General features: G+C 34.9%; 1 protein-coding gene across 2 annotated transcripts in view; it reads left to right on the top strand.

Annotated features, from left to right (window-relative positions):
• Positions 1-1,020: 1,020 nt before the first annotated feature.
• The window catches only part of LOC107168699 (uncharacterized), a 42,395-nt gene continuing 25,287 nt past the window's right edge, over positions 1,021-18,128 (top strand). The window contains exons 1-2 of one of the 2 annotated variants that reach the window (XM_015518202.2): positions 1,021-2,146; positions 13,362-13,412. In XM_015518202.2, the coding sequence (XP_015373688.2) occupies positions 1,717-2,146; positions 13,362-13,412 (481 nt within the window). In that variant the 5' untranslated portion in view covers positions 1,021-1,716. The remainder of the gene's footprint in view (positions 2,147-13,361; positions 13,413-18,128) is intronic. The other variant, XM_089219815.1, reaches the window with a different exon arrangement.

The following is an 18,128-nucleotide window of genomic DNA, read 5'->3' as shown; positions in this document are numbered from 1 at the left end:
TGTCTGACAAATTATTTTACATTTAGTTAATATAATAGTAATTGAAATAAACACTACTTTTATGTTACATAATATAGTTATTATATTTACCGATATATGATAATAATAATTGTATAAGTATCTATAACTCTATCAAGTTATTCTAGCAATTAATGATATATTGTACGATTTTAAACGAGGTTCGCGGCTAGATAGTAAAGTTGAACCTATTATACTTTTAACAACGTCTTCACTATATCTAATGGACGTAGAGGACGTCGTTTATCAGAGTAGAATTTAAAATAGGCGATATATAACTTTGAAAGTTAAACGTCTCTCGGCGCTTGAAAAACGTATATAGGCATTAGGTAGTTCGTAGTTGGGAAAATAATACAATAATGAAACGGAATATTTGTACTTCAAATACCTGCTGCAGCGACGCGCACGTATAATAAATATATTGTATTATATTATTATATTATGTATATAAAAAAAAAAAAAAAAATGTCAAGTGTATAAATAAAATAAAAATAAAAAAACGAAAAAAGCGTAGAAAAAACCTTAAAAAGCCGTGCGGCCAAACGGAAGTCCGATTTAAAGAACTAGGCGTGTCCTTTTGAGAAGACAGGAGATGCAAGAAAAAATCCGTACCCGCGCGAAAAGTTATAAGGACCACCGGGTGGTGGGTCGGCGACGAGTGGGGTGGTCGTAAGAGAAGGGGAGGGGGGCTCGAAAGTTTTGCAAATCCTTACGCGCACACGTCCGACGGGGACGGAGTGGAAAATCGTCGTCGCCTCCGACGGAAATGCCCGCGAACAGCGCTCGCGGAACACCGGCGCGCACACGCACGCGGGGCGTGTTCCGATTGGTCCCGCCGCCCGTCATGCCCCCTCGGACGGCCCCACTAGTACCTGTGTGCGTAAGCGTTCTCCCCCCTACACGACGTAACCGACGTGGTGGCGTCGGTGGAGGTGGCGTGGCGGCGGCGGTGGCCGACGACGTCGACGGCGACGACTGAATGAGACAACACCGCGCGCCGCCTTCATATAGTCATACGCACCGGTCAAACGTACACGGTCGTCCCGCGTGCGGTTATCGTCCGTTTTTTTTTTGGGTTTTTTTCCGTTTTTTATTTTCCATATTTTTTAAAAAATAAATAAATTCGTCTTCGTACTCAACAGTGAAAACCCCAAAAAAAAAATCGTCGCGAGACAGTGCCGTGTCGAATATTATAAACGATATTATTAATAATAACGCATTGTTATTAAGATCGTCGTTGTTATCTATATATATATATATATATTAATATTATATACACTTATATTAATTATATAATTACAATACGAAATACGCGCAGTGATAATATTATTATAATTTTTTTTATAACAATCGTGTGCTCGCGATTGTGCCGTTGTCGAAACAAGTTTTCCGTGCGAGCATTCGTCGCGCGCGCACGTTCGTCCGTGTTTCCGTCCGTCCGTTAAGCTGGAGGGCTTACCCGCAGTGGCCGGCGGAGAGGGGCTGAGGCTGGCCACGGCCACCAGCGCCCAGTACCGCCGCGTCGACGACGAGTCAAAGCTCGCGCACAAGTTCCACCCGGCCGGGTTTGAATTCTACCGGAATCTGCACAAGTTCCACAACCTGAACAACAACAACAACCACAGCAGTAAGAACAACAACAACAACGACTCGCCGCCCTCGGAAAAGGCGGCTGCCGTAGCGGCCGCGACCGCGGCCATGATCCTGCAACAGCATCACCGAATCGGCGGTTTGTTGGCCGGACGGCGGGCGTCGTCGTGTGACGTCACTGCCGCTACAGCCGCGGCCACCGACCAGCAACCGCTTGACCTTAGCTCGTTGTCCGTGCCCAAGTACAACAACGGTGGCCGGGCGCATCCGTACTTCGCGCACCACCTCCATAATACCCATCACAACAATCGGGTGGCGGGCGGCCACCCGGCGTCGTCTGCAAAGTCGACGGTGCCATCGCCGCCGCCGATGGCCCTGATGCGCGCCGTCCACGCTTCCGTCGGTTCGTCGTCCGAAGACGATGACGACGACGACGAGAACGAAGACGACGAAGATGACGAACGTGGCAGCATCGGCGGAAGTAGGAGTCGCGGCGATCAGTCGTCACCGCTACCGCCGCCCACGCCCAACGAAAACGGTAAGTCCCGAGACATATTATGATATCGATCTGCTCGATTGTATTTTATTATATTATTCGAAAGTGACCCCCAGTGCTTGAATTGAGGGGGCTCGAGGGGTATGAGTTTCTCTTATTTTTATAAAGTAATCTTGCAATTCTCTTCCATAATAATGTCCTAATCCATGATAATTAAATATTCAGTTACGAACATTTTTTTTTTTTAACTTTTTTACCGCCCCTTTATAATTTGTTCCCAATTCAAGCATTGAATATTTTTTGCCGTTCTCGTCGAGTCTCGATGATCTTTTATAATATTTTCATGACAATTTTGTGCCTGCATACTTTTTCAATTTTTTTGGACCAACTGTTATGTCGCCATCTATTCCTGCGGCACCTGTTAATTATGGCTATTTAGCATAGGCAAATATTGCAGATCGTGTGTGCGACGTCGAAGTGTGTCCGCGTCACATCGACGATGGGTTTTACATCACAATATTCAGAATGGTCGTCGCTCATATTGCACGATATTTAGAACAAGGGCACTACGATATTATTATAATTAGCGATCGTTTAGTAACGACACGTCAATTAGTCATGGTTTAATGGTTCATATCGAAAATCCGACGCTTACATGTCTCTCTCTCGGGAGTTATTTCCGGTGAATGAATAATATCATCATGTTTTCCCGAATATTCGTCAATCGCGTTACGTCATAAGTCGACATAATAATATTATAATTATTATACCCTGTAGTCATGGTAAGATGATGAGATATACCTGTACGGTTATAATATGAGATGCGACGAAACAATTGGTTGTTAATAGTCTCCGCGACTATGTGTATCCTTTTTAATTAACCAATTATTATTATTATAACATAATAATGTCATAGTATTCCTTCTAGACGCGCCTGCAAGGACGTGTTATTTCATGACTATTATTGGAAATCGTGCCATATTGTCCATTAGGATTGATTGACATTTCTGCTGGTTGATATTCTGTATACTATTTTCCCACAGTCTCAAATTTATCTCAAACTCTACTGTAATATTATGCAATGATTAATAATATTGTGGATATTTATGTCTATAGTTCGTCTACTACCTACTTAATTTTGGAAACGAATTCAATGGGAATTTGTGTGTATACATAATTTATTTTACTATTATATTCTATTGATTAACACGATAAATAATTCACAAACTTCAGTTTGATCCTGGTGAATATAAAATTAAATAGGTACTTAAGATTAAAAAAAAATAGCATTTCGTAGAAAATCTATTTTTACGGTATACGGGTTTGAATGTAATCATTATTATACCCGTCTACATTTCCCAAATTCTAAATACAAAATTAGAATAATATACCTAAATGAGATTGATCGATTATTTGAGACGGCACGTGTACATAAAACGTGAAATTACGATTAGATATTTTGATATGGCTTTAGAAAATTAGTTTCATCATGGCCAATTACATTTAACAATATTATTTTTAAAACTTCTCAATAAGAATAGGAAAATTGAGATCCAATTAATTGAATAATTTATTATTATATATTTTATAATTCGCATTCAATAATAAATTGATAACAATGTAATTTATTAATAGTATTTTTCGTGGGTATTGCTATACCTACGATGTAAATTTTTTATTAACAAATATACTTTTTATGCATAATTAAATTACGTAAAAAGTTGAAACTATATTCGTATTTTAAACATTATAAGTATGAAATAATCAGGATATATCATTTATTTTTATATTATAATTTAAGTGTATTTAAATAAATTGTTTGATGTACACATCTTAATATGATTTTTTATAGCATGAGTACAATTATTATTGATATAAGTGCGTACAACAAATAGATAGTTTGTTACCTATATAATCAATTTATAACCATAATAATAAATAAAATATAAACATTACCTTTTAAATGCATATTTTATTCCTTGAAATTAGTTCAATTTTATTTGAATTTAAAAATTTACTTCTTAATGAACTACTCAAACATATTTCATGAAGCATAATGAATGATAGTGTATAGCCGTGAAGATATGTAAATATTATATTTTGATGTATATTTTTAAAATACCCTATAAAAAATAAAATAAGAATCTGTCTTGTTTTCATACGAATTTTATTATTTTATATAATTAATTTGATCATTATAATTCATAATCTATACAAAAATGCAGTACTATTTCAGTTTAAATAGTTTTGTTTATGATATAACATTTCTTTATTTTAATTATTATTCAAATTTTTTTCTGAAGCAGTTAAAAATCGCATTAATTACAATGTTTCTTTATGTTATACTATCATATTTATTTGCATTTCATGTATGAGTTATTACTTTACGGTTCACCTGTTTTAATTTTATCATTATGAATTCTTATGGAGATACACACACAGGAAAATAGGTAATTATATGCATTTTATCTCGTGCGCAGATTGTGTGAATTACAAACATCCATCATAAAATAATCTTGCACATATCGTATTTAAATCCATAAAATGTGTACTTATTATAATAGAAATGAATAATATAGTTGTTGCACTACAAAACAATAAAAAAAAATGTATGTTTATATTTCTCTCATGTTCTTTGACGCGATTCTCAGTAAAAACTAGAAAATATAATATAATTACGAAATGAACTACGCACGCGTGTGCAATATCGTGTAACTTCAGTTTCGCTCCGTTTTTTTTGTATTTTCGTTTCATCGGGTAACGTCTCTTACAAATTATAAAACTATTAAACTCTAGTTATATTATACTAGTATGCCCGGTTTACATTTTTACGTAGTTATCGCTGTATTATTGTGCTTATAAGTACTCGGTTATAATATTATTATTATTATATTCGCTATGTAATCCGTCTACGACATAATTATTGTAATTTATAAGCGTATAATAAAATATTGAATTGCAACTACGACGTAGGTGTGCAGTATTAAAAAAAAAAAATACAACACCCGAGAAGAATTTATACTCGTCGTCAATCGCAAATACCACAGGTTAACCGCGTTGTTGACCGCAAACATCGTGTCAAACTGCTTAACCATATTATCTAAGCTGGTTATTTTGAAAATTTTCCAATAGTTTTTCCTAGATTTTCCCCGTAATGAAAATTAGGTACTCTAAAGTGACATATTCGAAGACCACGGTCCACGGTCGTGCCGATTCATGTATAATATTAGATATTTTAGTATATGGCACCACTTATGCAGAAATCATTTAAAATATTAGGTGGTGCGGGCTTACGACTCCTGTCTTTCCGTTACAATAATTAACTCATTTATAGAATTTTTTGTTATTATAACATATCCGACCAAACTAAACAGAATTAATAAAAATATTTTACGGAACTATAAACTATACAATAACTTTTTTAAACTACCCGACTACCGTCTACCTTATATCATGGAATGGTACGTATTAAAATTATTTAAGAACCAAGCTGAGGTGATTTTTTTAGATTGAAGAGTGATATATTGGTGAATTGTATGGACCAGTTTATCTATCTGAAAACGTCTATGTAAAAAGAATGAAAAAATAAAATATAAATAGATATTGTAAAACCAATAGAGCCCTTTGGATTTAAAATAATAATAAAACGTAAATTTAACTCGCATGCATGTGAAATAGTCACTATAATTCATTGTTGGAGGAGACGGGAGGTCGGTTTCGAATGAACTTGATGAGAGGTTAAGCCGTTAGCCCCTCTTCCCGATCTTTGGGTACCGCAGTTTGTTTTCATTGCAAAATTATCACAAGATACAGTGTTGTAACATGCCACTGTAGACGCGAAGGCGCCATTTACTCTATAATCCTATTATAGGTACCGATTGTATTTACCATAAGTGCGTTTCTGGCCACGAGCTCGCCTCGATGGTGTAATACATTACACGCGTCCCTTCCGTGTTATGGAATATACCCCTTTTCGGTATATCTATGGTACCTACACTGCGGACCGTGAGCGGATAGAAAAAAAAAAGAAGTATAGGTAACACAAGTATAGTTATCCGGAAGGGTCGCGCCTCCTGGTTTTTTTCCCCGTTTTGTTTTCCGACGGCTCGCGTCCGCGTAACCCCATCCGACATCCACCCCCCATCGTCATCATCATCATCGCCGACGTCGTCATCCCCGTGCGCCTTCGGTTAGGTCTGCGGGTCCGAATCCCGTGTGCGGATTGTGTAACGGGTTGGGCACGAGGGCTACTTTGTTCGGAAGGGCACACTTCCGCGTCCCCCGCCCGCCCGGCGGTGTAGTACCCATTATTATTGTTACTTTATATATCGCGCGCGCGCCGTTGTAATATTTACACGGTGACTCTCGGGCCGGCGGTCGTGCCCGTGCGCCGCCACCGCCTCGTCCCCCGGACAGATGTTTATAATAATGGTACCTATAATATAATGCACACACCGTCGTCGTGTGTCTACCTCGGCGCGAGAGAGACTCGTAAATTCCCCGGCTCGAGCCAAAACCGTATAATAATAATAGTAATAATAATACAATATCCCACTAAAAAACAATAACGATTAAAAAATAAAACAGTGCGCGTGTCGTCGTTTTTCTAAACACTCAGACGAGGAAACCGCACGTCCCATCAGGGTTAATATGAGAAAAACATATCCGTTCACACACACACATTTGATCCATCTAGCAGCGGACCTGAAATATGCGCGGGCGTTGCATTTCATAAAACTAAGTTTTTAACCATTCGACGGTGTAAACGATAAATGTTTATTACATTAGGTTTTGCAGTTATTCGATTTTCGTTTAGTTTTTATCTGAAAAAGTTATCGTCCCACAATATCATTTTAATATTAAACAATATCATCAGTGGTATCAATTATCGCGGACAAGTTGAACTTTGTGGATTTGGGAATAGCGTGTAACTGTCCCAAGAAGTATATTACATCATACACGTCACACGTGTACCGTGTCTCTTCACGATACCGTTCGATATCAACCGTCGTTTGTTTGATTGCATGATTTTCCCGTAAATTATATTATCTCGCATATAATGACGATTCGTTTAATAATATTATGTTATTTTTATTTTCCGTTGACGTTTTATATTATGCAGGTGTATCGTATAATATAAACTATTTAGTTACCGTATCGAGAAAACGTCTCGACTTGCTATTCAAAGCGTTTTATTATTTGAATATAATTGTCAATTATTAGCCATTTTTATTATTATTATCTTCACTGGAAAATACCGTTGTAAATAATGTATTAATGTGCCTACAAAATTAGAAGATACATTGATAATTATTAATTAGTACCTATCGTTATTGTTGTAGTTAGTAGTGACTAATTGTGTATATAAGTATACATCGACGACCTGAGATATTGACGTTATATTTTGTTTTATTCACACAAGATCCATCTACTTAATTTTTCATAAAACTTCTTATATTTAAGCATTTTATGTGTTATTATTAAAGCCGTGTTTATTACTCAATTTCAAATTTAAATTCAACGTTTTTTTTTATTGCCATGCCATTAATTCCGTAATTGGATAAAGGCAACACCGCGTAGTTAAAGGAAAATTACCCGAAACAAAAGGGAACAATAACGTACAACCTCTGTAACACAGTAGTCTATTAATTTTATGCAAATTACACGTTAGCATATATTATTATGACCTAGTGCCGTTAATTTCGGTGATACCTCGTCTTATCTGCACCGGCGATCTCAAGGAATTTCCGTTTTAATACTTGCATAAGACATAATGAGATATCATGATTACAAAAATGAAAAATTGAATAATGTCTAAAGTAATCATCTACAGAAACAATGAGTTCACACATTAGGTAGGCATGGATAAAAATATAATATGCTTGTATATCTCAGCCGATGGACGATATATTTTCATTGAACTGCCGTGTAGTTAATTATGTAAAAACAAAAGATAAAAAGTGTTAAGGAGGAATATGTTTCGTCCTTGATTGTGAAATATTTTGTTATCCGAACACGTGAACAATCGCATTTACGGTGTAATGACGTATATCCATCAAAACTCAAAGAAATGACTATTCTGTACAGGCAATGTGGCTTGGTTTCCATCGTAACACATTAGAACAAGGACTAGTAAAATTACCATATAATATCGTATACCTACATTTAACATTTTATGTTAATGTCTAAATGCATCAAATCGGTTTTTAATTGACCTATCCTTCGAGTACAATAATTATAAGTGCATTATCTCACGCTCCCACTGAACCCGGACAAGTGCCAATAATAATAATAATAATAACTAAAATCGGTGGCGCCTCTTCTCCCGAGATCCCTGTAGATTGCATCCGGGCCCACGACGTTTAAATGCATTCATATAATATTTGTATACCACCTGTTGATACGTCAATTTAACAGGTTTGCTATCAGATTTTAGTCAGAAGATGTTAAAATATATTATGTGTATTTTAAAACAACCTTATACAATCGTATTCAAAGATAGATATCGTTATATAAATATAAATATACATACATATACGGTTTCGCCGAATGACTGTGTCGGTATTGTTTCGTTCTCACGACAAAGCCTGGGGCGTTAAAGTCACTTTTCCGAAAAATCTAAATTGGACTCGCACTCAGTTTTACAAGAGACAGAAGGGTGGTATGTGTATAAGAATGGGTAAAAAAACCTAGTAAAATAATGGGAAATAAAAAGAAATAATTAAATGTAGGTACTGAGAAAGAGAGAGAGACGGCCGGCGTCCGCATTATGAATACGTTATTATTATATATAAGAAAAAAGAAGTGTCTGGTTAAAAGCCCAGAAGCTAAAACGTATTATTTCTACTCCGGTAATGACTCGGCACAATTTGTTCGGAATTAGCTTCTCCTTTCATACATACACACATACACACTCGCATCACAGTACACGTGTGTAAGGCCTTCGTAGTTATCAATAATGAATACAGTATATATGAAGACGAACGTCTTAGAAAGAGCAAGACAGAAAATATAAAAATGCATTAAGAATATTATTTGTCATCGATTGTGTGACTCGTGCAAGAATGCCGGCGATATATGTAATCCGTTTCGGGTAATTATTCTTTTGTTAGTAAAATGCGTTCTTTATTGGTGTCTCGACCAATGGCCGACATGGACAATAATATCATTCCACATGCGGTTTTTCTCAATTCCATTATTATTATATTATAATGTATGTATTCAGATTGATGTAGTGACACAAAAGAAAATCAAGGAGAGAAATCTGTACAAAGAAAAATATCAAATTTGGTATTTAAATCTTTTAAAATTGTTTTATCATAATTTATAACTTACAAACGTCCATGTTGGCACTACAGAATACAAATTAATATTTACCATTTAAATGTCTTGTAATTCAGTATTAAATACTTTTTGCGATGTTCTATGAGTAAAATTTAAGTGTTGACATTTAGTAATAAGTTATTAATAAAATAGCATCCATAAGCTATTGAAAAAAATCAGTTGTTGTTTCAATTTGCATTGTTGCAAAATAATTATAATTATTTGTGAATAAAACATTATTTAGAAAGTCCTTGTAATTAGCGCAATCAATGTCAAACAATAACAATAATAAAACGTATGTAGGTATAGGTTAAAGTACTATAGTTTTTGGTTTTGTAGCTCGGTGTTTTTCTCTAGTGTAGTCCGGCAATTTTTTTAAATACTGCAAACAATGCGCGGGGCGGGGGTAAACAATATCGTATGGGTTTTGAACACCGGGGTCGAAAGGCGATCTGCAGAGTTGAGTGGAAAAAAAAATTAAGTGCATAAAAGAATAAAAACGTTTCGACTCTCCCGTACTGGATGCGCGGGTGTACCACCTCGTCTACCTTCAATCGCGGTGTATCGACGGGTGACCGTCGCGTCGCCGCCACTCGGTGTAGTGTATAATATGTTCACGCGTCTACCATCGACAGTGCTATCCATTTATAATGTTATATAATAATATAATTATATACCTATATAATTCGACGACAGTGGTCTCTCGCGGACTCGTCGCCCCCGTCGTTTCCGCACCTGCCCCACCGCGCACCGGTCGTCTTCAGTTAATAATAATATTGCCAACGTGCTCGTCCGTCCCGCCACTAAACACACACTCACACACTTACATATGTTCGTACGTTGTGTATTTTAGTACGGTACTACAACGGTAGGATATAGGTAAGTAATATATTATAATAATAATAATAATAATAATAATAATGTGTAGGTATAAGTGCGCGTCCAACTACCGCTCATAATAATAATGATAAAAAGTGTATACTTCCTCGGGCGGCAACACGCATGTACAGCTAGACGACACGGTGTGAACAAGTTACCCGCGGCGGCGCGCCGTTTCAATTTGTCCAATTATCGCGCAAGGGATTAATCACCGCCGCAGCCGCTGCAGTCGTTGTCGTCATAGATATTGTACGCTCGGTGGTCGTCTGTCAAACGCGTATAAAGAGCGGAAAGGAAAAAAAAAATTACAATATAGGTACATATGATAGATATGCGCGTATAGGTGCATAATATATATTTAAAAAAAAAATAAATAACCACACGATCTATAGCGGTGGCGGGAAGATGGACTGGGCCCCCGAGGCCGGCGACCGGCACCTAGGAATGTTTTTATTTTACTGTATGTATACCTATGATATAATATAATATATGTTAAGAGTGTTACGACGGCGGCCGATGATTCTGCCGCCGCCGCCGCGTTGCACGTAATATAAATCCGTCCGCGGCGTCTACGTCTTCATTACTGAACGTTCGCGCACTCGATATAATAAATAATAATAATATGATATACTGACGACGACAAGACTAGCGCTGTATGTAATATCTATAATACAATTATTATTATACATAGGTGTATAATGTGCGTATACATACATTGTACGTACGCGCGCGCCCGCCGAGACAGGTGCGCTTAATCAAAACGAAAGAGGAAAAATAATATAAACGCCTCTTCTCCGCGCGAGTCCAGAGTTCTTCACTTTTACAAATTTCAAAATCTGTACTATGCCTATTTCGTACAATAATAGCCGGTATACGACCGACTATACTAAACGGTTAGGTTAGTATCTATGTATATACAGGTGGGTAATATACGCGCGGCCTGAAAACGAAATTAAGTGTCGGTGGCTATAATATTATACATGTATGTAGGTACATATATATAATATATAGTTGTGTACCAACATCAAACGCTATTACTTTCCCGCCGCCACTGTTGACTATCGGTGTCTGCCATATTATACTATATAGTGTGCTCGGCCGCGAGTAAAATTAGTCTTGAGAATAATGATATCTAGACTGCTCGGCTCTGCACTATATGTAATAATATTATTATCTCTATCGCGAATATAACACTGCCTATATTATATTATTATTATTTATTACATACCCGGCCCGATACGCCTGAAAAATTAAATATATCACAATACAATACTACCTACGCTTTATACATACGTGCGAAATTTGTTACCTCTGTATTTCATTACTCGACATTCAACTACAATATTTAAGAATGAATATCAGGTACTATACATATTATGATACGCCCGCGATTCGAAGATATCGTTATTAGGTATATCAAATATTTTTGATATTTGTACCTATATAACCTTTATTTTTCCATTGTATTTGTGTACTTGCAGTAACTTATTCAACGAATAGATAGTGCGCACCTTACCTTATTATATTCACATAATATGTGTGTATTCCCTTGAACGTGACTATAGGATTTATAGGGCCAGCGGGACGCTTTCAGCGTTCGAAAAGTGAATTCGAGTTCGAATGCTTGACACACATAGCAACGAAAACCACAACAATGGACGAGATCCTACCGAGAGAAGTATTACCGGGCCCGGGATAGAGACAAAAGCGATTATTGTATGCATATGTCTAGGGAGTCTCGAAATGAAGTCAAGGTCTCTACAGTGGAATTTATTGCTGCGAATTTCGGTGCCACCCGGTAGCTCATGCGTGTATATATTATTATTGTGTATAATATATTTATACATGTACGTTGACGACGGCGGCGGTCTGATATGTAAAAAAAAGCATTAAGATGGACAAAAAAAAACACACACACACTATTATACTGAGCGTTAGGAATTCATTAGCGGCGAGATAGAAAGGGCCCGAAAGAAATCCTTGGTCTTAATTGTGTATAAAAGCGTCTGTGGATATAATATATGGAAACCGGCGCGTAATTAGAATAGACGAAAATTGTATTTTAATAATAATAGTTGATAATAATAATAACAACCGCGGTAGCCCCGGAAGAATGAAAAAGTGTTTAGAGAGAAGGCCATTAGTTATTCATGGCTGACACGCGGGGCTGAATCATGCGTTATTAAAAAAAAAAGAACCAGAAAGAAAGAGAGGTAAAGAAATAATATCGTATTGCTTAACGACGAAATATTCTTTACATATATATGCTTCAAACCCATTCTGTTTCTCATTAAAATATCATTAGACCGAACGAGTGTGTGCCTTTCGATCTCTCCCCACCTCCCCTCAAACTTTGGGACCCCGCTAATGACACACACACGACTCTGTGCATGATTATTAATCTTCCCCACTCTTATAAACTAGATAAGTAAAAGTCTATAACGCCGTAATGGTCAGTTGTCGCGGTTTTATTTTTCGCCTTCTTTATGCTATATAACTTCGAAAATACGATTCCGATAACTTTTAACGAAAATAATCGGTACCTAAAAGATATAAAAATCCAACAAAATAGTAAACAATAATAGTTATAATATTTTAATTTAACAAAATTCCATAGGAACCATTTTTGTACAATACCTATTAAATAATTATTTTATGTTTGTGTTGAATATGATAACGCGTATATAGGTACCTACATGATTTAATGGGTTAAACATATTGTATGGTGACGTCAACACATTTGATTCATATCGTGAATACCGGATGACTGTTACCTATAGACGAATGACTCAAATACCTACCGAAATATTGAATACGATACGGAATTAAAATATTTAATCGGACTATCATAATATATTTTATATACGGTGTTAGTTGTAGGTATATTATATTTTATTCTGCGAAACTGTCGTTCACCTTGTTTTCTCGTTTGCATAGTTTCTCTTTAAAATAGTGTGTGAAATCTGGTCTGCGTGTATATAACTATATCATTATAGACTATATTATATATATATATTTAAATATTATAATATGTTTCATTTTTTTTTTTTTTTAGACACTTCAGACCGACTGATGCATCTCGAACACAAATTCTACTGTCGAGATGGTGAGTTTTAAAATGATATTTTATAATTTTTTTACACAAACTTATACATTACATATCTAAATTATATCATACAACAATACATTGACGTAGAATGTATACCGTGCGTCCGTTCATCACTGCAACAGTGCTTAGGTTCCCTCCTCTTCATTTTTTTATTTCGCCAAACATAATTGTGTTTGTGTTCTTGTATCGGCGGTGAACCAGGCATTTTTATTATCGTTGCGGTCGAAAAATATCGACGATATTTTATGGTTATTAGGTCTCATCTTAGAATATAATGCTTCTAAAACATGTTTGCTCGTGGTAAAATGGATAGCTCTCGGGTGCAGAAAACTGGCGCCAACGCACTACCACCACCACCACCACCACCAACACTACCCTACGGGCGACTACCTGTAAAATGTTGGCCCAGGTTAGTGTATTGTGTCTAGATATAATATAATATTGTATATTATATATAAATATATATATAATGTTGCATATTATATTATATTATATATAGTATAATAATATACGTTGGTTGGTGTAGTATGCATTGTGTAAGAATATTATTATATGAGTGTTTTGTGCCGACTTTTTTTTTTACTGGAGAATCGGTACAAGTAAAAGGATTAACTCCGTGGGAAACACGGCACAGATTAATGAGAGTCTATTAGAGGTCTATGGAATAAAAAAAAAAAATAATGAAATAATGAAGTAGTAGCTTCGTGTATTGTTTTCGACTGGACCGCAGACGACGAATCGTGATAGACGACCGAATGATATTTGACAATGGAATTTGGCATTGTAATATGGAATTAAAAATAACAAAAAACCTAAAAAATTGAAACATTTTAGGCTCTGAATTTCACGCTCATTATTAGCAATAAACGGCTGTGTATTATAATGTTATAATATGTTACTTTCACTCTCCGTGTCGATAATTTGGTTCAATAAAAACGATATATATTCTACTCTCGTTAAGCATCCGTTGTCGATATTTTTGTTGTCTTTCGAAATTTTAACAATCGGTCATTTTTATTCCTCCAAACCGTAAAAACATACCTATATTTATGTTGATCTAATTAGATTATCGTGATCTTCCGTATAAGACAAATTGCGTTATTAAACCGAAACGGTCTACCATTGAGCACGAGTTAATGCTTTCGGTATGTCACGAACTTCTCGGGAGGTGGTTGTTCGTCTGCTTTCTTTCCGGCTTCCCAGTATTAATGTAATGGACCGAAACGTGAATACTAGTGATTTTATTGTACTCTGTTAATTTAAATCACCCAAAATGCGTATTACGAAATATCTTAATGAAACGAATATGTATCCAACTACCTCCATTGGTATGTAAATCAAAATATAAGAAAATTTGTGTTTTTGTTATGTATCTTTGCATCATATTATATGAATCCAATAAGATAAAAATGTAAAATGACTTGCACTACTGTTGAAATAACTGAAACCTGAACAACTATAGCTCGTTCTCATTAATCATGTCTTATACAGACAAGCGTAAATCTAATTTAATTTTAAATTACTTCTTTTTATATGGATATAAAGTTCTATGCGATTTTATTCCTAGTAATAAATGTGTATGTAGTATAATGTACATAAAAACGCGTAAATGCACACGTTGTTTTTATTCCGAATAAGATTACAATTCAGATAGTGTAGTTTTTTTTGCACGTATATAGAAATTCAATATCGGAAACGAGTAAGTACCTTCTAGGTATCTACATGAATGTTACTGTTGATTATCATTTATCAGTTATGCAAATGTATGGTATATTACGTGTCACAGCGAAAGCATAATTAATATTGTGATGCTGGTGGTAATAGTTAGAGTTATATATTCGTAAAAACCATATTTCTCTGGGTAGGAAATAAAAAAGATAGAAGGGAAGCGATAGTTAATTACCTATTATAAATAACGGGAAATATAATAATTAACAGGTACTTTATAATATTAAAAAAAAATTGTTACCGGACCACATCGAACAAAAATATTTTCTCAACCGAACTAGGAAATTCTTCAATAAATTCTTGTAAACAGACAATTCTTTATTTTTTCCTCCTTGCAACAATATAATTCCCATTCATGTATGCGCATTTTGTTGACAATTTCCTACACGTTCTTGCAGTCTGGTCACGTTTTTTTACACAACTGCATTAAAGTTGGTACCCCTCAGACTGATCCTGGACGGGTATTTTATTTTCCTTACCTTATTTTGTAGTTTTGTATCACTCATCTTCAATCCGAGCACAACGATTCAAAGAACTATTGCACGTGCTGCAACTGTTATTGAAAAAATAGACAATTTCGTTGATGTAGAGTTAGTTGCACATATCGGTTGAAAACGCGATAATACACATGTTTATTTTATTACTCATGATATGAACAACGTGTAATTACATAAATATAAGTTATGTAAATAGATGGAAAACATAAAAATAAATTACATAAAACTACGTGTATCGTTACAATATTAATGTAAATCAGTTGTTGTTTGTATTGTTATGAATTGTATGATTTAAAATACTTGAGTTATTTGTCTTAAGCTAGTGCCGGTAGCATTTTTAATTGAATAAACCGTTAAAATACATAGTATTATACCTGTTCAGAATTTGTAATACATATTTTGATGAGCGTTAAATAAATAGTAGATATAAAAGACTACCAATATTCTAGATTAAACAGATAGAATAGAAAATTACAATAAATGTATTTTATTTTATCAAATAATAGTGTTATTACTTGATTAGTAATAAACTAGTAACTGTATAACTACTAAGCAAATATAATAATATGTTTTCTAACAATTGACATGATAAAATACTGTCGGACTCACGGAAGATAAATAACTTACATATTTTAAATTATTCAATTTTTAACACTCCAACACAAATAACTGATTTACATTAATACTGTTATACGATACGTTCGCAGTTTTGTTTTTTAATGTTTTCTGTTTATTCACATGATAACTATTCTTTATATAATTACATAAGTAATAACTATTTCTAATTAGTAATTACCCTAATATGCCCTATATTTACATTAGTATTACTGATAAATATTTAACTATACAAATACGATATAGGTTTATTGGTATATAGATGATAAACATGTAACCTGCAATTGTTACACAAACGTTTTTTGACAATAATTTACTATTTGAAAATGTTTTTTCTGTAGTTATACAGCCATAAAATGTACAATCTATTTTCAGCGACTTCTTTATTGTTTTTTGACACATTGTACGTCTTGTACTCATATTTGTTATATTGATCCAAACGTTAAATTTAATGCTAAAGACTAAAGAGTATAGGCAAACAAATAATTACACGAACTAATAAATATTTATTTTTATAATATTTGTTTTACAAACAAAATGTACTTACTTTATACTTATATAATATTTGTCAAGCACAGATTGCGGATACGCCCATTAAAACATACTATTATGCTACAATAACAGTATTAGTTGTCTAGTGCAGCACAATAAATTTCGGTGTGGGGTTTAAAAAAAATGTGTTCTAAGCATATATATATATATATATATATGTTTTCTATTATATTCCACGATGGCAAAAAAAAAATTTAATCAAATAATATAGGTTCTGTTGTTCAGAAAAATGCTTCTGCTTTATCCGAAACAACATTTTAAGTTTCGCTTATATGTTATAATTTATATTGGAATCGGCCTCACACAAAATTTCTTCCTCCACTACGTACCCTGATGTTTGTATTATGAAATCGTTTCAATGAAAAAAAAAACGTTTTCCAAAAAATTCTCCAAATTATAACCTATGTTTACACGCAAACTACGGGACTCAAATAATAAAAGTTTCGCGCGGTTTGTCGTCATTGAGGCGGCGTTTCCACACATATTATGCGCTTTCACCTGTATATTACCGTCTGCAGGCGAGTGTGCGCGCACCGAATGTAATAATAATTCGCTCCGCATCAATCATAACGCACGCGCGTTCAAAAACCCAACAAGGGCGGCGGCGAACCCAATAATAGCTCCTCGTCCATTTCCATATTAATGAAACGACCGGCGGCTAACCCCTCACGCGAAAATATATCGCTTCAATTTCCTTTTCGTTTTTCCTACTTTTCAATCTATATATTCGTGTGCGCGCGTGTCTGTCTGTGTGTGCAATATGATGTCAGTGCATGTGTGCGGCTGCAGTATTTGGCTCTCCTAAATATATCAAAGTCGGTTTTTTCACCTTAAATCCATTAGACCGTTGCCACCCCGCGTATTGGTTTCTTATTTCTCTTTTTTCGGGTCTATTTTATATTTATTATTAAAACTCTCGCCCGAGCCCCGATGGACGTTTATAAAACGTTTTCGGTTAGCTATACAGTATTATATATAGGTGAGTAGTCCGCGTAGCTATTTTTCGTCTATAACGGGACGCGAGCTGCCATATTATTATTGCTATTATTCGCACCGAGAAAATCGCTCGATTATATTAGACGTATTTCGGGTTGTTTTTTTTTCTAAAGTATATTTTTTTATCATCCTAAATATATACGTCAGGTCCATCGATTAAATCATTTTTTTAATACGCAATAACTTCGGTATATTAAGGCACCTACGATTTTTTTCTTTATTGTATTTAATTTTATTCACTATAATTCTTTAATTGTTAAATGTGGAATGCTTCAATTTTTTGGCAAATTATGTTATTGCGTACAATAACTATAGTATTCAAATA

Source organism: Diuraphis noxia, unplaced genomic scaffold, assembly GCF_037042655.1.
Source record: "Diuraphis noxia isolate RWA-SAM2 unplaced genomic scaffold, SU_Dnox_SAM2 contig0002, whole genome shotgun sequence".
NCBI lineage: Eukaryota > Metazoa > Arthropoda > Insecta > Hemiptera > Aphididae > Diuraphis > Diuraphis noxia.
The sequence above is the reverse complement of the archived record's forward strand: the minus strand, read 5'-3'. Positions and strand labels throughout refer to the sequence as shown.